This window comes from Tyto alba, unplaced genomic scaffold (assembly GCF_018691265.1).
Source record: "Tyto alba isolate M040663 unplaced genomic scaffold, T.alba_DEE_v4.0 Super-Scaffold_9, whole genome shotgun sequence".
Classification (NCBI taxonomy): Eukaryota; Metazoa; Chordata; class Aves; order Strigiformes; family Tytonidae; genus Tyto; species Tyto alba.
The window spans coordinates 13,530,712-13,555,568 of NW_024881330.1; the positions used below are offsets into that span (position 1 = coordinate 13,530,712).

General features: G+C 38.5%; 1 protein-coding gene across 6 annotated transcripts; it reads right to left on the reverse strand.

The window, feature by feature from the left end:
- Positions 1–322: 322 nt before the first annotated feature.
- TBC1D31 (TBC1 domain family member 31) lies at positions 323–24,380 on the reverse strand. 6 transcript variants are annotated; one of them, XM_042785741.1, is made up of 22 exons: positions 24,221–24,380; positions 22,300–22,368; positions 21,608–21,723; positions 19,573–19,751; positions 16,481–16,632; positions 15,907–16,066; positions 15,473–15,673; positions 14,103–14,279; positions 13,186–13,265; positions 12,937–13,083; positions 12,533–12,666; positions 11,405–11,538; positions 10,634–10,813; positions 9,403–9,635; positions 8,636–8,788; positions 7,344–7,479; positions 6,327–6,419; positions 4,420–4,560; positions 3,171–3,365; positions 2,587–2,749; positions 1,622–1,738; positions 325–932 (listed from the first exon to the last, which is right to left on the reverse strand). In XM_042785741.1, exons 1-22 carry the CDS (start codon positions 24,295–24,297, stop codon positions 790–792), a joined length of 3,180 nt encoding a protein of 1,059 aa, XP_042641675.1. In that variant the 5' UTR covers positions 24,298–24,380; the 3' UTR covers positions 325–789. The 6 variants fall into 6 exon arrangements, with proteins under 6 accessions (XP_042641676.1, XP_042641675.1, XP_042641674.1 ...); XM_042785740.1 differs by having other exon boundaries at positions 2,599–2,749; positions 22,300–22,446; XM_042785739.1 differs by having other exon boundaries at positions 22,300–22,446.
- Between the last annotated feature and the right edge of the window lie 477 nt (positions 24,381–24,857).

A 24,857-nucleotide genomic window follows, 5' to 3' on the forward strand; every position in this document is an offset into this window, starting at 1 on the left:
AAGCCGTAGTGCCGGCACCAGAGCGTCCCCCCGTTGTGTGCTCGCAGAAACAATTTCTGCAACACGCGGTGCTCAGAAACGCTCTTTGGCAGAGGGTGTGCTGCTGCCGAGCTGCCTGCAAGCCCCCTGCAACCCCTGGGGGCAGCGCCCCGGGGCCCCGCAGCTGCCGGCAGCGCCGACCGGGGCACGACAGAACTGCTGGAAACACTCTGGTTTATGCACGTTGACAGCTGTAACGTTTTTACAAACCAGAAATGTGTACACACAGGGCCTTGGTACTAGCCGAAAATTTTTGTGGGTTTATTTTTTCCCTTTAAATATAATCAGATGCAAACTCAAAGACAATCATCAGGAAAAGGCAATTTTCTCATCTACTCCTCCTGCCTCCCAGAGGTGATCTTTGCCTGTTGCGTTTTCCTTTGAAAAGGAATGATGCAAATTTCCCTGCTGCAACCTCTAGAATCCACTTACACAGCACTGACAAAACCAACGTTTTAAGAGTAGTTGATTTCTTCAAGTCATGGCATCCACCAGAACAAAGTATAGAAATACTGCAAGTGGTAAAAAGTGAGTTTATTTTATAGAAGTAAAAATAGCGTTATAGTTACTGAGAGAATAATGAGAAAGTTACAAACTACACACACTTTTCTAACTAATATTTTTATATAAAAATATTTCTAAAGACTTTTATAATAAAGAAACTAGGATCAGTCCTTAATCACATTATACATATCTAGTATTTCACTGATTATATTTTGAAAGTACAGCTGAAGTCCAGAGCAAACCATCTCAAGGTGTCCACGTTGTAGCTTGGAAACAAGTGGGAGGATGTCTAGTCCAAGCCTGTGAGGTTAGCTTTTGTCTGAGCTGCCTGACTTCTGCCATCAGTTCCCGTTCTTGGCACGCCAGTTCTTGTCTTCTGTCCAAAGACACTTGAGTACAAGAAACTCAGACTTAATATTGCAACTAATGGTTTTCCATAAATACTATGAATGCTTATTGGAAAACAGATCTCTGACATAGAAATGCTGTTTTATTAGTACTGCTGTATGCAAGGTGGCCCTAAGGTCTGTAAAAGCAAGTTCTTAGAAAGTAAGTTTTGTCAAATGCTGATGGGTCACTGTGGCAGGTCCATGGATGGGTGTTTCCCATTGCGTGCAGAATTTTGTACGTAAGATGCATGAGATTTTAAATTGTGCTTTCACTGGCCATGGTGCCCAGGATGGCACAGAGGAAATCATTACAGACTAATTCTTGACAGTAACTCTCAGTAAGATTTTGAGGAAAGACAGTTCTACGTCTTCGCAACATCCCCAAATCATACATAACTGAAGACTGAAAAAGCACGGGTAAAATGCTTGGGTCGGAATGGGACTAAACTAGGATGAGGTTTAATAGGACCACTCTCATAATGTGACACACTTCAGGTACTTCCTACCTGTGCTGCCCCTGGTAGTAAAGACTTTTTGTTCAGGTGTGAAATAGAATACACCAATAAACTGGTGTACTATCCACTAAACACCTACACAGCTAGTAACGACTCAATCGCACAATGAGGTGTTCCCGTAATGCGTCTGAAATTAAACGTGAAAGAAAGCAGGGTCCTAACTTAGAAACTTACTGTATGATGATGACTCTGATGCAGACAAATCATTCAGACAGATGTTTCCAGACCTCGGCACCTGCTGGAGTTCTACCCCTCTCTCTGTATGTCTGGCCTTTAAATCACGCAGTCTCTCTGTGAGGAATGGAGAGAAGGATTCTTTGTAAATTAAAAGTGTTTAAATTTCTAGTGAATTTTTCTAGCTTGAGGTGAAACACTTTTTCTCCAGGAAGCAAAATGGAAACAATCACTCACTCCAGCTAACAGCAAGTACAATTTGCTCAGAATTAGAAGCCAATGTTTCCACTCTATGGGTCAAAGCTATGCATCACTGCATTTCATTTTAAGAAATTACAGCTCCACATGTGCTGTTTCTTCCTATATAATTAATCTTCTGACAAATGGGCCACTAAGATCATGCGGAATATGGCTACTTGTACTTGCAGTTTTAGGAGGAGACACCCATTTTAATAATTTGCAGTTGCAAATTACTCCATATTAAAAACATTATGTAAATAAGGGCAAAGTCTGAAAAAGTTTGCCCAAAGCAATACCAATCACCTGCTCTTAATACCAATCACTAATCTTGTGTAAGCTGTGCAGAGATGGGGAAATAGGAGAAATATCTGCAAAAACACACACACGCAGCATTTGAGAAGGATGTACGGGCCAGTTCTGGAAGCGCATAAATGTTTTTTTCTGTGAACAAACACTTGGCAAAGTCACTTGTTGGTACAATACTGTATGTTATCACACAACATTATTTGACAGAGGATATCTAAGGGATGCAATTTTACAATTGGCTTAAGCTGAGCTAAACCTGTGCTCCTACCAAAATTGCCATTTATATTTGCTGCATCTGACAGATACTAAACTGCGATTCCTTTTTGAGTCTGGCCTGATATATTAATTTCATGAAAGAATGCTGCCAAAAAGTACTTATGTAAAGGAGTTAAGCTTGAGTTTATCCCTAACTGCATTACCTATATGCTCACCAAAATAGCCATCTTCTCTTTGCAGCTTTTCAGCCAATTCTAATGCCTCATTCATTTTGTCTTCTAGAAACTGCTTCCTGTGTTTATCTGCAGCAGCAGCAGCCTTCTGCTCTTCTTCCAGCTGAGCTTTCTTCTGTGTAACTTCTTCCCACTGTGCAACAGAGATATTAAATATACCTTCAACAGATGTGTTGCAAGGAAAAAGCAACAAGTAAAACCATCTGGATTATTACAGATTACACTCCACCCTTAAATCAAAATGTATGTTATTAAACTGAGTGAATGTTTCTTTTTGAAAAATTTCTCCTTCAAACACCTGGAGAAAAGTAAAAGTCTTGAATCAGATTAAAAAAATTAGACGAATTTACAGAATTAAGAATATGCTTTCTTTAGCCTAAAATACCCTCAGCAATTTGCTCTAGTGACTCCAGAAACTTCCAGTCAAAACAGGAAAGCAGATTCCTAACAAAATATTTCTTCAATACCTTTCAGTTTTGTGCTCTAGTATGTTGTGGGCAAAAGACAGTTAGATCTGTGCCAGTCCCACTTAGAAAAATAAATAATGCAAATACCTTTTTTTCTTCTGCTTCCCTCATGGCCTTCAGCAGTTCAGCTTCTTTCACCCTGTTGTCATGCAGGAGCTTGGCTATCTCTTGGTAACGCTTCTCACGGTCCTGATCATCTCGCCTTAGTTTATGCAACACTTCCAACCTCCAGTCAGTGTCAATGCGTTTCTGCTCTGCTTTGGCTAAATTTTCTTCAGCCACCTAATAAAACATCTTCCTTACCAGCAATCCATTTAGTTTATTTCAAATACGCAGCCTTACATATAGCTAAAGTAAGATAAACTGGTGTTCTCCAGTATCACTGTTAGATGTCCCTGTTGGGAGACTGCACCTGCAGTGCTACCCCTCCATTCCTTACAGCAGGCTGTCTCATCTGTCAGGGCCTTCTTATGCTTCTTCTTCATCCTTCTTATTCTTTCCCTTACTGAGGGTCTTTTCTTGTTTGTTTGTTTGGTTTTTTTTTTTTTTTTTTTTTTTGGTTTTTAATCTTCTGGATGAGGCATCAACTCTCTCCCTGATTTTGGGGATTTTGCTTTCCTAGCATGGGTTTCATGTGATTTACAGGTGTAGTTAACATAAGATTGATACCTGGATGCCAATACTTCCACCCACATCCATCTGCTTCCAAAAATCAAAGGCTGTTTACAAAAATTCAGACCCATATGTTTATTTCTAGACAAAATATAAATGCAGATGCCAAGCATATGGGCAGTGGGTTAGCTGCAACTATTTTTCCAACTGTGCATGTTATAAGTTCTGAGCTTGAAAATCTGAACAATTCCTAATGTCAAGCTGTAGACATTCATTACTGTGATCTAGAAGACAGCTTCTACAGCTGAATTTCCTGCCAAGTACTACCAACTGAAAGCTCCTTTGAGGCTTACTTTTGTTTTATTATGGTTACAAACAAAACATGTTCCTTAACAGGAGGATGACTATTTTGAAAGGCACTTTTGAATCTAACATGCCTTCTGAGTTCTGAGAAGTAAAGAAAAGTTAATATTCATGGCAGGCCCAGAGAATTTCAGTATTATATAGCTGTTTGGATACTTCAGTCAGATTTTTGAAAACCTCAAATCTTTAAAGATACCGTCATAATTTATTAATAAAGGTGTTTAGAAATTAATTTCTTTAGAAAATATTATCATATTAACTTGAACTAGTTAACTGCAATTAAAATATTATTAACTAGTACTACTTGTACTAGTTAGCATACTAACTCCGCAAAATATATGTTAGGATCCAATCAGCTTACTCTCTGAGCTTTCTCTTTTTCTTCTCTCTCTATTTCCATCAATCTCTGAACAAGATGATCTTCCAGATCCACCTTTCTTCGACAGGTATCCATCTCTTCTTTGATCTCCTTTGTAACTGCCTCTTGATCTTTGATTAGATGCTGCCAAACACACAACATAAACTATCGTTGCCTGGCTACTAACCTACATTTGTAATTCTGTCTCTTTAACATTTATTAAAATTCCATTAAGCTAATATTTTGGTATATCCACACATCTCATCCCACAACATATCATAACTGTCCAAGAAAGTGATAGTCCATGCTGTTTTATCCACTTGGAATTACACTAAACCCAAGTCATCACAGTGGTCTCACAGATTGATACTGATGTAATTCCACTCCCAGGATTACAGTGGAGCATAGAAGCAGAATTCCAACTTAAATTAATTAGAATCATCATGAAAATATTCTGCACTTCTATGGTATGTTTTAGCCAAAACCTCAAAACGTTTCACAAATATAAATTGTGTTTCATGGCACAAGGACTTACAATAAACACATCTGCAGCTTGAATGCAGAGATGATTTGCCAAAGTACTACAAATTAGCAGTAGATCTAGAAATAGAATTTTAACTCTCACCACCTTTTCTTCCCATTCATCCAGGGCACATCTACAGTTTTCTGGAGAAGACATAACCTCTTCCCAGGCCTGCGGGCATCTATTGAGCTGTGTCAGCAGGGTACTGATGCAAAGTTAACATACACTGCCTTCTAAGCTTGAATACAGCCCCTCACTGACGGCAGTGAAACAGTCAGTTCAGGGCACAGCAGGGAAAGTCTGTCTACACAGACTCTTGTGGGAAGACACATATCCTCAGTTAGTTAAATAACTGCTACCTTTTTACCCTAAAGAGGATGATCACTGTAGAGTTAGTTCCCTTAAACAGCCAACTTTACATGTACTGGAACCCAAATGAGCCTGCCCTGGTTTGCATTATGTAGCTGCAATACAGCTGGCTGTGTATCTAATAAATACATGCTAAAAGTAATTTAGCCCAGTTATGCTCAGCATGGGTTATAAAAAGTCTATGGCCAAAAGCTTTAAAAAGCCAAATATAAGCAGACACATGCTTCAGAATAAGGGTTAGCTAGCTGGATATCCACTTCTGCTTGCATTCCATTGGATCTGCACATACACAAGTTAGGCACATGTAGCTGTGATTTCTAAGCACTTAACTTACTATTTCTAACCAAAATGGATATTACTAAAGCTTTCCATTGGCAGCCTTCCTTTTTAGTCATTTGTAACAATTATTAATAATAATTAACCCATATTTAACTTTAAACAGTATTATCGATAAAAACCCTTTATAGTTGAATAGTGATCTTTCTGAACTATAAGTCAGTTATTTGAGAAAGGAAATGTACATTCCCCATGAACCATCCATTCCTTTTTGCTTAATGATGTTGGCAATTAGACATTTTTTCATCAACTACAACAATCTGCTATGCTGTTCTCTCCAGAGAATGTAGATGTATCTGGATATCACAGACGAAAAGGTGGGAGTTTCTAGGATGAGGAACATATTGTTATAGACTTATTTCTTATTTACACATTCCTTGCTTCTCTCAACCAGCTTAGCACAGTGCTAAACCCAGAAGCAACCAAATGATACCTCTCCACAGGAAAAGAATAGAACGGGGAGGATACAAGTATTTTCTCCCAGCAAAACAGACAGCAGTGAGTTTTACTAATGCTTTTATCAACAGAGGGTTTATTTTAAAAAAAGGTACCAGAGAGGAATAAAGAAAAAAAAGGCCCCCTTTTTCCTCATAAAGTCTGGGTGAATGAACAAAACCGAGTATGAGAACTGCAAAGGAAGAGCTATTAAATATAAACATCTGTATAGTTCCCCAATAATTACCTGTTCGAAAAGCTGCCTTTGTGACTCAAGTTCCATCCGTTGTACTTCAACATCCTGAACAGTAGCAGCTGTTTCCTGCTCTCTCATGGATGCCTTGAAGAGAAGAGAAACACATGAAAACACTGTAAAGGAGAAATTATTCTCCCTTAAAAAAACAGTATCAAGATGAATGTCCAAAACCCTAAGCCACACCCTACTTCTAAGTTCTAGTTAACTTTCTCTTGTTATATTGCATATCAAAAGTACAGGGAAAGGTGGAGAAGAGGCACAGGAATAGTTTTGCATCCGGCCAAGCATGTTAGGGAAGTTTCAAGCTTGATCTAGCGCTAGTAACCTGACAGATAGAGCTCTGAATCAAATAAGAAGTCTCTGAACCCAGAAGGCTGCGGAGGACAGTACACGGATTGGTAAGTGGCCATTTTGCACCTGGCAGAACCTGTGCTGAGCTGGAGCTAACGAATCTTACAGTGGCCTGACTGTGGAAACGTAGATGCAGCTGCCCTGTGCTCGGCAAAGTGTGGTGCCGAGACACGAGGAATGGCCCTGCAAAGACTCAATTTGTGCTCATGAGGTTCAAAAGCTTCCATTCTCAGCATCTGCATGCCATGGTGCTCAAGCTAGCAACATGGGACCAGAGCCAGGCCTGGCCAGAGGCCACTGTGGAGCCTCTCAATCAATGGCAGAGTTAATTTGCAATCTGGACATTCAGCCCACAGACAGCTGAGAATTCACTAGTCCTTTAAGGACCTCATTACATCTTCCAACACTGCCAATATACAGATGAATCTGGCTTTTCTCAGGAATTTTGCCAGTTAGAACAAGCCAGTGGAACATAGTAAGTGCCAAATAAAACTGTTAAATTATGCATTTACCACTGAAAGCAGTCCATCTCATGCTAAATACACCTCTGGGCTCACAAATCACAGTATATCACCTGAAATTTTAGTTACGCATTTTTCCCTTGTTTATTTTTACTAATAAACCTTCAAGAAAAAAATTGCTTGAGCAACACTCAGCCTTTCTCATAATTTCATCATCAAGACGTTTCAGTTCCATTTGACGCTGATCTTGCTGGTATTTCAGAAAACGCCTTCTTGAAGCATCTAGAAATTGTAGTTCCTTTACTTTCAGTTCTCTTTTCACAGCTGCTAGTCTTCAAAGCCAAAACAAACAGAAACAAGGGAACTTGTATACATAAGAGGTCGGTACTAAAGAGCACAAACTTGCACTGCAGTTATCCATTAGTTACTATGAGCTAATCTCCAACTTACAAAGCTTAGGAGAGTTACTTTCATTCTTGTAAATTGTCCAGTTTTCATTTACAGGACAAAATTAAATTCACAGACACACAGACATCCTCTAATGGCAATGTCCCTAGTTAAGCTTTGAAGTCCCGTGTTCTGTTTCTGTTCTACTTTAATAAGCATTCGTTTACTATTGCAGTGATCCAGAACTGGAAACTACTCCATAGAATAATTGCCCATTTCCTGGTACCTCTTTCTGCAAAAAATTAGTCCTAAGTTTATCTGGAAAATATCAAACTCTTTCAAGGAACAAAACCATAAACTCAATTGGTTTGCAAAGAAAAGGCTCACTGCCCTCTTTTTTAAAAAAAACCAACCCAGCTGATTCAATAGGCTACGGGCGTTTAAGAGAAGTGCCTGTGGATGCAGTCCTTATGACATCGTTTAGTGATATGCTTGGTAGCATTAGGTTAAAATCTGGACTTGATCTTAAGGGTCTTTTCCAATATAAATGACTGTATGATTACTTGTAGTTCTAAAAAACTATGGAGATGTTGAAATTCTCTTAAACCTTCACAACTGCAAAATGTGCAAACTAACAGTTCAGCTTCAGTACTATCACAACTCTGCTCAGCAACTGATGTGTAAAGCAGTCTTTTTTTCTAAATCCACTAGGAATGCAAGAATGTGTACAGTCACTGATGCTGTGACTTCTATATTTGCAGTGTGAGTCTGCCCACAGTGCAAGTCTGAAGTCTCAGCGTGCAAACACACAGCAGTTGACTGCTTAAGAGCATTCACAATCCGAAGACACCAGACAAAAGGCTGGGAGCTGAGACAAAAATATGAAGTGACTTGGCCTCTAATCTGCTGTATTCCCTCAGGCAAGGCAGTAATACAACCCAGATCACTTCATTCCCATACCAAAATCTGACCCACCAGACCATGCTGTTTTCCCACATTACAATTTATACAAATTAGTGGTTATTTCTCCTTTACTCATGGTTAAAAATGTAATAGCAGGATACAGCAGCCAGGCTCCTAATGCTTCTAATATTGTAATACCTCTGCTTCTGTTCTGCCAGCTTCTCTTCTTCTTCCAGTAGCTTTTTTCGCCTCTGTTCTTCAGCTTCTCGAAGTAATTCTTGCTTTCGATACCAGGCTTCATCTTCTGCTTTCCGTTCCTGTGCTTTAGCTTCTAATTCATGTGCTAATTGTCTAAATGGAAGAAAACCACATTAATAATTCAAGGCAGGTATCAAGAAATTACTTGATTACTTAGAAATTGATGACTCTACTAGCAAAGACCTGCTGAAATGCAATGTCATGAAAGAGTATGGCATCTCCTTTATGTACTGATAAAGAACACGAGGAAGGGTTACAATACTGACTGTTACAGACAACAGGGCATTTCGGATGGATGCAGATATTTTCTCCCTCACATTCTTAACAAAAAAAATGTTTCTGAAGGTGCCTTGGAATCATGGTACCCACTGATTTCAATAGCGAGCTGAGAAGTCCTGGCCCTTCACAAAGTTGGATGCTACAAGGTCAACGGAGGTTGAGGCTCTGACTTACAAACTTTCAAGTTTGAAGATTTGTGGTCCAGTATTTTCTGTGAATTAACAAACATTTTTTCTTTAAGATAAGACTACTGTTTTAACTTAAAAATGTGTCAAACCAAGTAACAACCTTTAGCAGCTATTTAAAGTCATCTTCCTGAATTTTCTTAATTTTCTCTCTTCTCAAGCATATACATTGCAACAGAAGAAGGCAATTGTGACCATCTGTCCCTCCCAGTCTGATACTATCTTCAACTTTCCCATTAATACCTTTCTCGTAAGTATTCAATTTCATCCTGTCTGATCCTCTCCCGTTCCTGAGTTTGATAATCCACAATGAACTTGGGATATTTATTAAATACAGGGTACTGTCCTTTTGTAAGTGGTATGAAGTCATCAAGCATACGTTGTGGATGGATATCTAGTGGTGTAGCCTCCATAAGATGATAAGCTTCCTTAATCACAACATTAATGTCCAGGTTGTTACGATGATGAAAGAAATACTGTAAAAGACATGCTTCCATTTACGTTCTATAAAGGATTAAGCACGTTTTTAATATACCTATTTAGGAATAATGAGGTAAATTAGCAAGATCGACATTTCAAAAATTGATTTAAAAAGGGATTATTAAGTTAGCCCTACTGATTAGTAAAATATCACCAGCTCAAATGACTTGGCCTAAACCTATTCAAGTTGTAAAAGTATGCTCTGGTTCTTTTCCTTCTTGGCAAATGGAGTTGCATAAGGGATTTGGAAAGCTAGGTGTGAATTTAGAGCATCCAACTGACTGCACAGACACTCCTACCACTGGATAAACCTTCCGTGACTTCTGGTGTACAAACATGAAGCTTGGAAGTTCCTTTTCTTGAAGGACTATTCTTTCCGTCAAAGATCTTATTCACCAAGAAGATCTTTAAATTGGTTATTATTAAATGTAGCAATAATGTTGTCTGTTTGATGTCTGTCAAACTGACTGCTCTCAAACACATTTTCAAGGTGAAACCCTTTGTTTGCCTACAAAGACACTTTCATATGAAAAAACCTCCTCCTCCCATGGAAGGCTAAACCAAAGGAAACATTTTCATTTAGCTTCAGAGAACGTCAAATAATACTGCCTAATTTTGCAAATCTGAAAGGATGAAACAACATGACAAAATGACCGTGTCTTGTATCCACAGGTAGAAGTCCATATTAGATCCCCCAAAAAGATGCAGAATTATTTTGTGGTTGATGAACTACTGACATTTAGAAAATGGCTTTTAGTGGCATTAGAAAGCTTATGAAAGCTTTTAAACAACTCATTGAATTAAACTGTAGGAAATTGCTCAATATTTTACTCACTTATTGCATATTTGTCAGGTACTAGATGACATTGTTCCGAAACATGTAATAATATATTAATGTGAAAATGAAACATCACCTCTAACAACAGATACAATGTTTTATATGTCTCTGTAGGTACACTTTCATATGACTGACTTAAAATATGAAGACGTTTACCTCAAAATCCGCTGTTTGATTACAGTGAAGCAAGGGAGCTCTGGAACATATAATATAGGCAACAGCAATCATTAGAAAGTATGAAGGATGGTTGGAGAAAATATTGTCAAAGACTTTCAGCCATTCTTCTCTTGTTAGAACCTCAGAGAACAGTGTTTCTAGAAGAGGCCATGCATAAACCTACATTATTTGGGAAAATTGACAAATTAATCCATTAATACAATTTTACCATTCCTTTAAAAGAAATAATATTAAATTTTCTTGCCTTATAGCAAGAATCTATTGATTTATGAAAGAAACTGGAACTAAATCAGGATATTTGAAGATAAGTTTTATCATCCACTATAAACATTCAAAATTAATATGGGGTGATTATAAATAAATTTTTTTATGTCACTGGATATCTAAATCTTCTGTTTAGATTTGTGAAGCTAGAATCATCCCTAATAATAAACAGGGATTACAAAATCAATTCATCACACCTATGTCTACTTAAAAAAAAAAAAAGTACAGTTATAATTTGATGAGTAGATTTTCAAACAATGTGGACTTGAAAGCAAAAGACTTCTGAGAACTACAGTAGCACGTGATATTTATGATCATGGAAAGGAAAAGCTGCAGGAAAGCAATGAAACATTCTTTACACTCCCATATCATTCACTGTTATTTAATGAAAATTCCCTCAGAAAAGAATTATGTCAAAATAAAAGACTAATGCACAATCATTCACTGCGGTGACATTTTATATACAAAACTTGGCTGGGAAGTTACCTGTGAAGTCACACTGTATTTTATTAAATGCTGAAGTAGTTCTTTGTCATGATGTGCCAAAACGTTTTCCATCATACTAAGGATATTAACTGGAGGATTGGGAAAATACTCAAACCAGTGCTGACAAAAATTAACTGAAAGAAAAAAGACAACAAAATCCCCTGTAATCCATAGTGAAAGACTCCAGACAACCGCAAGGTTTCGATACAAAGGCTATGAATTTTAGAGGTAGCTTTAGGCAGCATAACCTATTTAAGATATTCCTGTCTCTCCTCTTTCCTAGCATTTATTCCTAAAACATTGCCACAGTACACTGCTCCTCCAGCTGCACTGGCATGAGTGTTCGTGTCAGTACACTGTGAACCAGACTGGGGAACTAATCTGGCTCAACAATAAAATGAAAAAAAGTCTGTGTGCTGTGGGACTAAGTGGTTGGAAGCAGATGGGAATACTTAAACCAGTATTTCTGTCTCATGAAACTACAGCCTGTATCAAGTAATTTTTAACAGACTAAGAATAATTTCTGTAAACTTGGATACTTATTCACTAACAGCATGTGTTTGCAAAGTGGGTATGTATGCTTGGCAGCACATGTCTTCTGTAGCCTTAGCAGCAGCTGCAACAACTAATTTAAGTGTAAAGCACTTTAATTTAGAATGTTTCTTCAGAAGACAGCCATAGCCAGCTTTCAGCCAAATGTCTAATTTTGAGTTACCACATGCTTAGGACAACTAAACACAGTAAAGCCTTAAAAGAGATCATTCCCTTTTGACTGGGAGTGGGTGAGGGGGTGGGTGTGTGTGTGTCTACTTTTCCCATGTCTCAGAGATTTTAGTTATTATTATATAATTATGCTAGATACATTTGTTTTTGCTGATTAGAGTTTACGAGTACTGTTAAACTGCTTTTTGCTAGAAACACTGCAAAAGCCTAATATCTTGTTTTATTTACAAGCAGGTTTTTGTTTTAAGCATACAGTTGCTCTACATATTAATGCCTGTCAACACCTTTAGAATAGAGTGGTGACCTCTTAGGAAACATCTCATTCATTTCACTGGGAAAAGCTCTTTTGCATGGGAAGGCTTAAACATGTTGCAGCATATTTGAGTTTTTAAAATCACTGCTTACCTACTACTGTAGCAACAACTTCAAAGCAGATCAGCTGGTTGTTCTGGAATAATTTTACAAATGGGAATGCTAGCAAAGGAATATAAGGCGTCTCAGCAAAGATAGCAGACCAGTGAGCTAGAGCTGATAAGGTCCTATATGCAAAGGCAAACAAAGGTGCAGAAAGCATTGATCCAAAGCCAAACAAAAATATATTATGCATTTTAGAACTATAACATAGGAAGACTGTAAACTTCAAAATAGATGCAGGATTATACGAGTTATAAAAACAAAATCGCATGAGGGCACTACTATTTCATTTTAGAATTTTCTTTACAGCTGATTCCAGGTATTGGATACCTTTCAGATCATTATGTGAAAATAAAAATATATAATATTTAAATAAATATAAATATATATTTTACCTCTGTAAAACTCTCAGCAGTTTTCTACTTTTGATGGGATACTCATTCTGAATAGTCACAAAAGCACTGTGGGTACCCTTATCTATTAGGCTACTGAATGCTAAGTGATTTTCAGGAAGTTGTAATAAGGAACGCCAAACAAACATCCTGCAAATAAAATGCAGACTTAGTCAAGCAACTTCTCTTTCATAGGCCAGTAAACACAAGCAATTTTATTTTGTGCAAGCATGAACATGCACACAAACATACCTGTACTTTGCTGGATATTCTCCAAATCCTTTCAATAAAGCCTGCAGACGTTTCTTGTTTAATCCACCTGGCAATTCGTTCTATAAAATAGGGAATCAACGATAAATGTTAGCATTTCTCTTTCATAATCTCTTTTCTTGCACTTTAACTGATGATAGCTAAATACTGAAGTTCCTAACATAATATTAAAAAACCCCAATAAATGTGTATTGCTATCTGTTACATAATCCTAGGTATTTCAACAAAAAAAAGATAATTCCAAAGATCATTCATCTGCTGAACTCGGAGAACAGCTGCCATTGATTTCAGTCAGAAGCAAATCAGACTCTCAATGACTAAACTATATATGATTAAATGATGGATATAGCCAAACTATAACGAATATTGACATAAGGAATAGATCATATTGTGACAAATCTTTACAGGAGGATATATATGTAGCTACAGCTATGTATATATACAGATGTGTGTATATATATATATACATATATATACATATGAGATGCAAGATAAAAACAGAAAGAAGATGGCACAGTGATGACAGAAGGGAAAGAAATGTAACAGTAATGCATCTTCTAAATAATTAATAAAATGGCTTCTAGGCAGACATTTTAGAGATGCCAGTTTGCTAGCAGGGAAGCAGAGCAGATCTAGCAAATATCCAAACGTGTCAAGTTGCTTGAACAACTTCAGAGGTACCCCAAGCTGACTGGAGGCAGCTTTGGCTGTCACATAATACAGGAGTGTGAGCTAAACAGAGAGGAAATGGTACTAAAACTCCCTTAATCTCCTCTCTGCTCATACGTCCAAGTGAGTAAGTGCCTGAACTTACTCTTTAAAGTAAGCTAAGTATTTTTTTTGCAATGAAATTTAAATTCTGCAGACTGGAGAACAAAATATTTGCAACTTTTTCCTACCTCTTTGTTTTCAAGTGATGTGTTCACTTGCAGCTTTAGCAATCTGGTTTGAATTTTGCTTCTTTTGGATTTCCAAAGCCACTCTGACCTTCCTGAAGTGACTCTCATTGTCTGTTTATTTGCCTCGGACGTGCACTTGGACCAATCTTTTACAACTTTGAACACAGGTGGTGGAGGCTAATATTAAGTGAAAATACCTCGGTTAAAATCTTGTAAGACAGATTAAATAACACTATAACTTGATGCTTACTCTATTTTATATGCCATATTTTTGAGCTTGATGGTCATAGCAAGAAGAATAGAGACACATTTATACCATAAATAAATATATATGGACTGTATACTCCTCAGTAAGTATGCCACTAAATAAAACTGCCGTGATAAACTAGAAAGACTGTGAGAAGGTTTATGTAGCTACTGAACAAAGTCAAACATCACGTTATTTCCTTGCTTATCAAACACTAAAATATAATTGGGATAGTATAAATGTGTATCATGTACTGTTCAGGTTATTTACTTTAGTGTGTTTCTCAATATCTCTAAAATAGTTTGCATTTCTATAGCACCAGTTAAAAAGAATACAAAAGACCTTTACAAACTTTAATTAGTCTTCAGCGTCAGGAAGGTACTAATTCAATGTTGGAGATTGGGCAAGCAAGTAACAAAGTGGATATCCCAGTTCATGTCAAACCGGCAGCAAAAGTGCAAATGGAATGCATGTGTGACATCTTAACACATCCTTCCCCAGCTCCAACTCGGTCATTATCCAGAGCTGGTTACTGTTTACTTCAAAGACACGGTGATTAAAGATATATGGAATTCTGGATTTAGAAACCTGACTCCCATTAATAAATTACTTTAATAAAATAAGAACTAGTATTTAGAATGTTTGTTATTTAGGAAGGATTAGGAGTATGATTGTGCCATAATGATGGATGCTAGTACCCAATAACACAGTAAGAATAACAAAATCACAGTAACAAAAACACCATTTGTGCCTGCAGTTTAAGAGAGCATTAGTTGCAAAACACTTCCTATAGGAAACGGAACAGAAGCAGCACAATTATGCTGTTTCCACCTCCCCCAAAACATCATTACAAAGAGAAATTAGTCTATATAAATTGCTGTAGAGAGAAATACCATCTCCCGCTCCTCCCACACAGCAATATATAAACTTTAAAAACATCATATTACCTGACAGGCAGGAATAACTATGAAGGGAACTCTACAAACTACTTTTTCTTTATTTGCAGTGTTAAATATGGTACGCTAAAACATGTCTGCAAACTACTGCTCATACAAAAGTTATGTAGACAAGCATCAACTTTAATGGGATTTACTGCTGTTTCAAGAAATGTAAAACACTCTACCTTATTTTCTTCTTGAGTCAAAGCTTGGACACTGTACAGATTAAGGCTACCATTTTCCATTACTGATGCAATATACCGTCCATTGGGGCTAATCGCTGCTGTACTAATTCCCTCTTCATGACTCCCAATGTCAAAAAGAAGTTTGCATGTTTCTATATTGATAAATCTCATTATATTATCTTGACTTAATACTCCAAGGACCTATAAGTTATGAAGATTCATCAATTAATATTGTCAGTGTAAAACAAAGAATATCCAATTCAGCAAAGACATTCTATTAAGCTAGAAGAGCAACTGAGCAAACACCTAGCACAGCAATTTTCCTTTTATATGGTATGGGCCCATATCGCCAGTGTCCCCCAAAAGGCCTCAAAGTGTATGTGTTGAATCAACTAACCAAATACTTCGGTCTTAAGCTTTGTGAAAAAACTGACCTGATTGGAGCCCCCATCAAAACCGTTAGGGAGGAATTCCAGATGACGGACAGCTCGTACTTTTGCAGGCATCTGGATTATTCTTATCAACTGCTTTGACTGTAAACACCATAAGTGAAGATGATTCGATTTTCCACCAGCTACAAAAATCCGGCCATCTCTGGATCGCAGATGAGGTAAAGTTTCCATCAGAATACTATCATTTAAATTAGTATTAGCTAAAAAGAGAGGGATTGTACATTTCTTTCTATGCCCTCAAATCATTTTTTAATCTGCAATTACCCCTATCATGCTCTCCCGAAAGAACAAAATAGCTCCTAAATAATAAAATTTTCTTTTGTAAAGGATAGTTTAAAACTTATTTTAGTGGTCATTAAAAATCAACTTACATTATTTCAACAGCTATGGGACTGTAATAAAAACTGCTATTGTATCAGTCACAGCAGTGTTCAAAAGTTTTCCATTAGTATGTAGCTCAATACTTCCATAAAACATTACCAATAAGGAAAGAAAACCTGGTTTAAAACTACAGTTTTTGTAGTCTGCCTTTAGAATGTTTAAAATAGCAATTTACCTGGTTACTGCAAAGACCTTATAAAGTAATACAGAACCTTCTACAGGAGTTGGCAACTGGTATTTACAGTGAAGCGTATCGAATTCCCATGCAAAAACAGAATTATCTTTGAAACAGCTGAGGATGGTGTTACTCAATGGAAGAAAAAAAACCTGTAAGAACACAGAAAAGAAAAAAAATATGGAATGTACTGTCAAGGAAGTATCCTTTATACTGGACCAAAGTGCATGGCAAAATAAAATACAGGAAGAAACTATGACAGTATGGCTATTACTATCATTGCGTAAAGCAGCTGCAGTCCCGCAGGCAGCGGGTCTCCTTCCCCTCTTACAGCCTAGGCAGCCTGTTCCCCCTTGCGCTAGTTCAGAACTCCTTGTACCCTTTGCTAAGCCAGTTTAACTCACCGAAATGACACAAACCTTTATCTGTGTTATTCTTATGTGTGAAACCGTCTTGTGGAGGTTTCTTATCAGTGCCAGAGAAGATGTAATATAAATGGTGGGAACATGAACTCAGGAGCAGGAGGGGATGGGAGACATGAGCCAGAACTGCTCACTGAGCAACTGCTTGTTGCATCTTCTACAATCTAGCTTCAGCATTCAAACAGTACCAAGAGCCTGCAAATGCACTCTATGAAGCGCTCATCTTTAAACTTAAACTCCTTAGTTTTCCGTAAAATAAAAGTAAAAAATATGGTAGAAAGTTTAGCAATGTATTCTCCAACTATGAAATGCAGATTTTACTGTGAGGATGAATGAAGATAAAACCAAAAGGCTTGTAAATATATTGTTTCAATTATTCTGAACATGCTTATTTATGTGTAATGTCTTTTGATAAGAAAAATAATTGGACTATTTACATTTTTGGATGTCATCAGATACATTTTTGCTTAATGATACATTACTGGTTCAGATCAGAGGTTCTATTTTGTCAGCAGCACATGCAGCTTCAGCAAATTCCCTGTATCTATAATTTTGAAGGTTAAATTGAAAGTGTCTTCTGGTATCTGAACATAGAGGGACTATGTGAAGTACTCACTGGCTGAGATTAGCAGTCAGTGCTACGAAGTTCAGTTTTGGTCTGAATGGTCTCTTGGGGCCTTAAAAATCCGTAAATCTGGATACATGGCATGGGATTCATCTTGCTGAATGTTAGTGACTGAAAGTTAGATGTTCAGGCCAAATTAGTCACTTGACAGTGAGCAAAAGTTACCTGTGGGGAGAGTCACCTCACCTACCAGAGTCATTTATTTTCACAGACAGAGTGGCCTGTCCTCCTTCAGGGACCCTGAGGAAGTTTAGACAATGAATTGAAAGCAGATGCCTATCATACAGATGGATGAAGTTTAAATTTTGGTAAACTGGAGTACTGAATAGTTCCTCATTTTCTGCTTAGCCCTAGAAAAGTACCACAAGATGGTCTCAAGCAGCTGTTGAATAAGCAGTGGTGATTTGAAAATGGTCATTATAGATCCCTTCTCTCAGCATTTCTTTCTCATTTTTTTCACCTGCTATTCTTACAGTGAGCAGCTCAATCTCTGTCTTTTTAAATTAGCTTTGCCCCATACCAACTTAATGGAAGGTGTATGTTGGAGTGCAGCTGGACTTATGTAAAGAGGCACCAAAAAATACACTGCAGAGATTGGTGTGACACTACTACAATAGCTCAGACATCAAGCAAGAATCCAACTTTGGACAGTAAGTGTCAGGACTGCAGTCAATAATTTTGATCTTAAATAAAGCATTTATCTATATGTCTTAAATCATGGCATGGGAATAACTATCATAATCTCTACTTTAAAGACAGAAAAATTAAATCCAGAGAAATTGGATTATTTGCATAATGTCCTATCAGAAATATTAAAGCCAAACCAAAGGTGCAGGCTCTTGATTCCCAAGCAGTGATTTATTAATTCAACCATAGTCACTATTGTTTGGATTTAAAGGTTGTTTCCATACTGTAACATCCCGATCCTATCAAATTCCAAGAGCCATTTATCAATATGAAGCCCCTACACAAAGAAAGATACTGAGCAGTAGTAAAATCCTGTCCACTAAAGAAATGCAGCCATCTTTGGAGAGGAGACATGGTAATTATTTTAGCAAGATGCACTATACAACAGTTTTAATAAAACAAACAAAAATTTATGCATGATCTTCCACATTAATTGCTAGGTGACAAAATTTCTGCCTGACCTAGAACACGGTGAAGGCACGTAAATGAATAGCCTTGTTCTCTGCAAAATCAGCATGGCTTTTTGGTGACCAGCCTGATGAGAACTTTGGTTTGAAGTGGTGTTTGTAAGACTACTCACTGCAGGGCAGCACGTGTGTAAGCAATGCTCAGGCACTGCGTCACTACTTTCTGTAGTACTTCTGCCAAAGTCTGACATTTGGTGGCGCAGGCAGACCTGTTTAAAGCAGCATAATGCTATAGGAGACCTATTTAAACCACTCCCTGACAGAAATATGTCATCCTTCTCATCCCCTATGTTGTTCCAATATAAGTGGCCGTGCAGCAAACCGAAGCAAAGAAACCACCAGGCTGAAAAGCAGCAATTTCTTTTCGGTGAGTTACTTTTCAGCTTTGTTTGTTCCCACATTCAGTGCTTAGTGTGCATAGAAAGAAGAGCAACTTTGGAATAAGCAGCTGAATGGGTTAGGTGGTAGTGAGTGAAGTTACTATTATGACACCAAAACTGTTTTTTTAGCAACACCTTTGAATTCCAGCATCATTCAGGTTGTAATCAGTCTCTGGAGATCCTCTGACCCCATCCCCAGGTCAAAGCACAGTCAATCTAGAAGACTGCTTCAACTTCCTTGGGTTGGTCAAGGCTATATCCAACCAAGTTTTGAGTATCTCTAAAGATGGAGGTTCCTTAAAAGTTCCCAGCAGATCTCTGCAACTATTGAGTCCTGACTCCAGTAGTCTGGGTGATGTGACAGGATGACAGTTAAGGAGATATGTCCAAAAAACATAGAAAAGAATCAGCTGTATTTTAAAAAATATTTTCAACTACTATGATTTTAACATGCGGTGTTACCCCTACTGAGGTATGCTTGTTCACCCTTTAGCCATTGCTCTTTACTCACCTTCTGTATACCCACAGACTGACGAACATTCAGCTTCCTTTTTCTCTGAAAGGTGTCCAAGTCCCACAGTTGTGCTGTATCACTGGATGTAGTGATGGCATACCTGCCCGAGCCATGGACAGAGATGGAAGACACTGAAGAATCATGTCCCCTCATCCAACTAACTAGCTCCTTGGTTTCTGCAGGAGTTGATGAAAAAATGAAAAGGATATGAAAGTCATTCAAAGTGAAACAACTACTGCTTTACTCTATTGCCAACACTATACTATGAAAGAGACTTTTAAGCACACCTAGTGTATGACCATTTACCATCACAGCCCAACAAACGAGAAACAAAGGTATCAGTCTTCATATAGCTATACACCTTAGAGAAACATAACCATCTCATCTCCAAGTAACAGATTTCATAAGTTATCCTCAGTTCTACACAGAAAGTCAATTTGCACAGACTTGTTCAATTTAGCCTAAGAATCAACCTTAAAAAGTCACCAACACTGTGATAAGTTCAGCATGCCCCGTAGGCAGATTATCCGATGTGAACACTCACAGTAATCTCTAGAAGTTGTGACTGAATGTTCTAGTTAGAATTCCCCACTTGTTTTTACTTGTGGACAGTATGCATGAATGATTATGCAGCTATTTACAGGTGCAAGGAAGAAAGGTTTAATGACAACAGGCTATGACTATAGAGAGGCAGTCAGAAAGTAACACCTCATTAATTCTTTCAGAGTCCAAAGCATTTTTATGCTGTGTATTGCATACTAAGGAAATGGTTCCTCTGACTACACTGTTTCCCACTTGTGACTGCATGACCGCTAATCTTCTCACAGCAACCAAACTGTATTTGTGGCAATTACACTATTTACATTGGGTAGTTTGCCTGACAGCCCATGGGGTGGTTCCAGCTGACCTACTGCTGTGGCATCAAGGATGGGAAATGTCTATAAAGCAGTTTATAAAGCCAGTCTAAATTTCTGCTGTGCTTACAGGCAGTTGAGTCCTTAAAGCTATTATCACCTGGGAGAATGACATGGGATTAGAGTATGGCTTCTAAAGAAGGGGATGGAGCCTACCAAGTATTATCTAATACATCTCTAAGGATAGTTCACCCAATACTGACTTATGTGAATAACATTTATATTTTAAAACATTCTTCAGTATGACTTCGTATCTGGAAACAGCACCATATAAACATGCAGGACTCTGTGGCATAATTAAGAAGATTTCTCTAAGTGCATTCAGAATCTAAGTTTGGTTTTACTGTGGTTGAGAAGGGAAAAAGCACTGAAGATTTCAGACCTTAACTCTCACTCTTCCCCTATTTTGAGAAACGGTGTGTTATACTAAAATCTTCACTGATGATATCAGACTCAAACCCTCAAATTGCACATAAGTGATTCCTACGGCTTTTTAAAAAGATTTAAATCCAGATGATATGAGACACTACAACTGCACTTTCTAACAGGGTAAGATTAATTTATTAAGAATGAATTGTCAATGCCTTTCACCATTTAACTTCTAATCAAGACAGAGACACGCAGCTGGCCTGTGACTAATTTTAAATTGAACAAGGATACACATCTTGCATACTCAAAAGTATTGATAGCTCTTTTAGTGTATACTGTCACTTTGTTTAAATATTTTAATGTAAATATAGTTAATAACTGGTTCAGTTACAAACTAACATATTGCCAACTGATTTTGGTTTGAATTTACATAGAGTACTTCATTCTAAGCAAACATATAGAGAATTGCTTAAAAAAGTTAACATACATAATTGCAATCCTGTGCTAGACTTCAGTTAAACTGACACCTGTGTGATTCTGTGGGAACAATAAACTTTGATAAAGCAAAGGGTTCATTTCTTCACAGGACTATAACCCACATGGGCCCAAATTTTTATTTTTTGGACAGATAGCATGAAATACCTAGTAAATTTTCCATCAAAAAAACTTACAAAATATTTGAGATCAAAACTAAAAATCTATAGGTTTTCACAGCAATCCAGATAGCGAGCCTTTAAATTTCTCCTTACCTGTATCAAAGCACTTAATGGAATAATCTGCCAAAGCCACCAGGAATTCTGTCTTTCTGCGAAGATTGAATGCCAAAGCAGTGCAAGCCTGCATTGTCCGCTGAACAAGGTTGAACCTATTTAAAGATACATTCTCATTTTGTTAGGAAACTTTTGTTCCTAATGTCAAGTGAAGTAATAACTTTATCAGTTTCAATATATTTCACTGCGAGAATAAAATAAATTAACTCAAAAGAAGGGAGCAAATAAATAATATCTAACTATAATAAATCTAAAAATCAGCATTATTTTAAAATTCAGTAGTGTGAAGTTGAAAAGACTGATTAACGTATTTCTGCAAAAGACAATACAATGTCTAGTTTATTGTAATTCATTGCTCTTATTATTAATTTATTGGTATTGTCCAAAGAATAACTTCTTGTATTTAATTTCTATGACATGGCAGTCTGTTCAGTTTAGAATTACAAACTTCTGATCTTTCGGAGCAGTTAAACTAATAAAATAATATTTAGGGCGCCTACATGAGAGACTGGCTTGTGGTTTCAGTTCTGAGCAAACTACTACCTATTTCCACATTCATGGAAAACTGAGGGTTAAAACCAAACCTGTGGCATGCTGTCCAGGTAAGTTTCACACTGCTGAATATTACAGATGTCCAGACAATTAAAATGTCTTGATAGAAATAGTCTTACCTGTTTCCATTCAAGTCAAAAACATATATATTGCCTTGGTGGTCTCCAGCGAGTAGAGAATCTCCAGAACTGTCAAAAGCGACATTCAGAAAACGGATTGTCTTTGAATGGTATCCTTTGACACTATGAATTATGTTTACTATAACTCTGTGAAGAAAGCAAGCAAAGCAACCAAATTTAGAATTGTTTTATTATCAAGTATTTCTCTAAGACCTAGGATTAAAATGTTCCAAACTTATGGTTTTACAATACTAATCATTCATAAGAGTGGCATGAAAAATCTTCGATGAAAACAATGGAAATATAAAAACATATAGTAACATAATTATAATTGTAGAATATAAAAAATAAACAAATTCAGTCATTCACTATGTTGGAAGATAGTTAGGAAACATGTAAAGCAGACAGGGGAAATCAACCATTCACGAGTCTTTTATGTGGCTCCTGGTTACCTGATTTTCATTTTTATTATTAATGAATAACACTAACATATATGCTGATGTATCATCTACCAATGTATCTGAAAGCCCAATTCAGCACTCAGTAGGGAACCTGGCTCTTCATTATTGCTGTAAGGAAACATGCTAGAAAACTGAGAAGCTCTGAATTACAGTAAGAAACCACTCGGATTAGATGTGGAGGGAAATTGGTTTTAACACTACTTCTTTCCAGAGTCTTCAAAAGCATAAAGGAAGCCATTTTTAACATTATTCATCTGAGATAGTACGGAAGAAAAGTTGCTGTTTTTCCACATTCTATCCTTGTATGATGCTGTCAGCATAAAATGGAGCCAGATGCAGAACTGACGCCCATGTGCAGACTAAGATGTAACAGGAAGGTTTTTCCCGTAAGTGGGACATTCAGATTTGGGGGATCTGCTACTCCTGGATTTTTTGGCTAACGCTGAGCAAACCAATTATTGTCTGTCATGACCGGGATGTGAATTCAGAGTAAAACTATTTAAAACTGTACAGGGTATTGCCAGGCTGATTAAAGACTGCAGGGCACTTGCAGAATAATGTGACCATGCTGATAGCTATTTGAGACACCAATTTCTAAGAGAGCTGAATATGCAACCCAGCACTTGCATGCAACTGCTGGTGTACGCTACAAAGTGTGAGTTAATATTGAAAGAAGCGCCATGCAGCCGTGGCACGGACTAGTGATGAAACTAATTGCACCTCATCCTGTTAAGCCCATTCTCTTCTGCAATAAAAGGGAAGGACCATAAAAATGAAATTAGAAAGATGTTAAGCTATTTTAAATTATAATTAAAATTTAGTGATGTTAAGGTCCTTAACATCATAAAAAACTCCCTCAAGTGAAATATGACCTCTGATTCTAAAAACACCCTGAAATGTGAGCGCTTATCACAGTAGTTACAGCATCTCCCTGACTTCCTCAACACCCGCTCTCTGCCTTTCAAAAGTTCCTTTGCCACTAAACCCAGGAGACTAAAGCTAGGAGTTCATGGAGCTACATCCAGATTACCATGGAGGTACCCCAAAGCAGCATTCATACTTCAGCTTGTGCCAGACAGTATTTTCGTAGTATTTCACATTTTAATTACACTCTGGGAACTCACTCATGGTACTTCGTTCTGCACAATTAAAACCGAAAAACTGAATTGGTGTAAGTGCCTAGCCCTTGCCCAGCCAAGCTGTGAGCGCCTCTGAGCATGGAGGTTTCACAGCCTTCTCAGGAACCTGCTCCACCTTCCACGGGAACGTTTCTCCCCGTTATCGAGCCGGGCACCCCCGGTCTGCCCCTTCACCCTGCAGAAGCCCAGGAGGGCTCCGGCCGGCCCTGCCCCCTCCTACCCCTCCCCTCGGTCTCTTCTCCTCGGCTGCCGCCGGCCCGGCCCCGAACTCCGGCTGCGAGCTGAGGCCCTGGCCCTACCCCCGCCCCGCCCCGCCGTTACCCCCGCCGCGCCGCCGGGCCGGGCTTGCGGTGCCAGATGGGGCCGTGCTGGCGGCCGCCCAGGTCGGAGCTCTCCATTCTCGGCCCGGCGCCGCCGCCTCCCCTCAGGGCTCCTCCAGGGGACGCCGCACGCGTGGTACGCCCCGTTCCCGCTTCACCAACGGCGGGCAGGAGGAAGGAGGCGGGCGCTCCCCCTCGCCTCCGAGGGAATGGAATCGCCCCGCCCGGTGGCCCCACGGCCTGCCGGGAGCTGTAGTTCCCTTCGCCGGTGCCGCGGCGGGAAGCGGTGCGCAGTAATGAACGCCTTATAACCTCCCGCATATTTTTATAGTATAACGTCACATCCTGCCAGACAGATAGTTTTATAACATAACGCAACGGGACGTTTAATACTTTTTTTTTTTTTTTTCAGGTTTCCGCAAGTGCAGGAGTCACTGCCGGTTCACTCTAGTGACCGGCGCCCCCGCGTTACTAGGCGCAGCCTAGTGGGGTTAACTTAACCCTAGTGGGGGTGGGGGGGCGATGGCAGCCCCGGCCCGCGCTCACAGAGCCGCCGGCGGAGCGACCCCACCGCCCCCCGGTACCGGCGGGAGAGGCGGGACTTCCGGCGCTTGCCGGTGCCCCGGGAGCGGAGGGGG

Coding starts and splice junctions, on each gene's coding strand:
- TBC1D31 (XM_042785739.1), bottom strand. CDS start 24,297: ATGGAGAGCTCCGACCTGGGCGGCCGCCAGCACGGCCCCATCTGGCAC. Junction 13,266..14,102: donor CATCACTTGAAAACAAAGAG/GTAGGAAAAAGT, acceptor CCTATTTTATAG/AACGAATTGCCAGGTGGATT. Junction 13,084..13,185: donor GAATATCCAGCAAAGTACAG/GTATGTTTGTGT, acceptor TTTTATTTGCAG/GATGTTTGTTTGGCGTTCCT.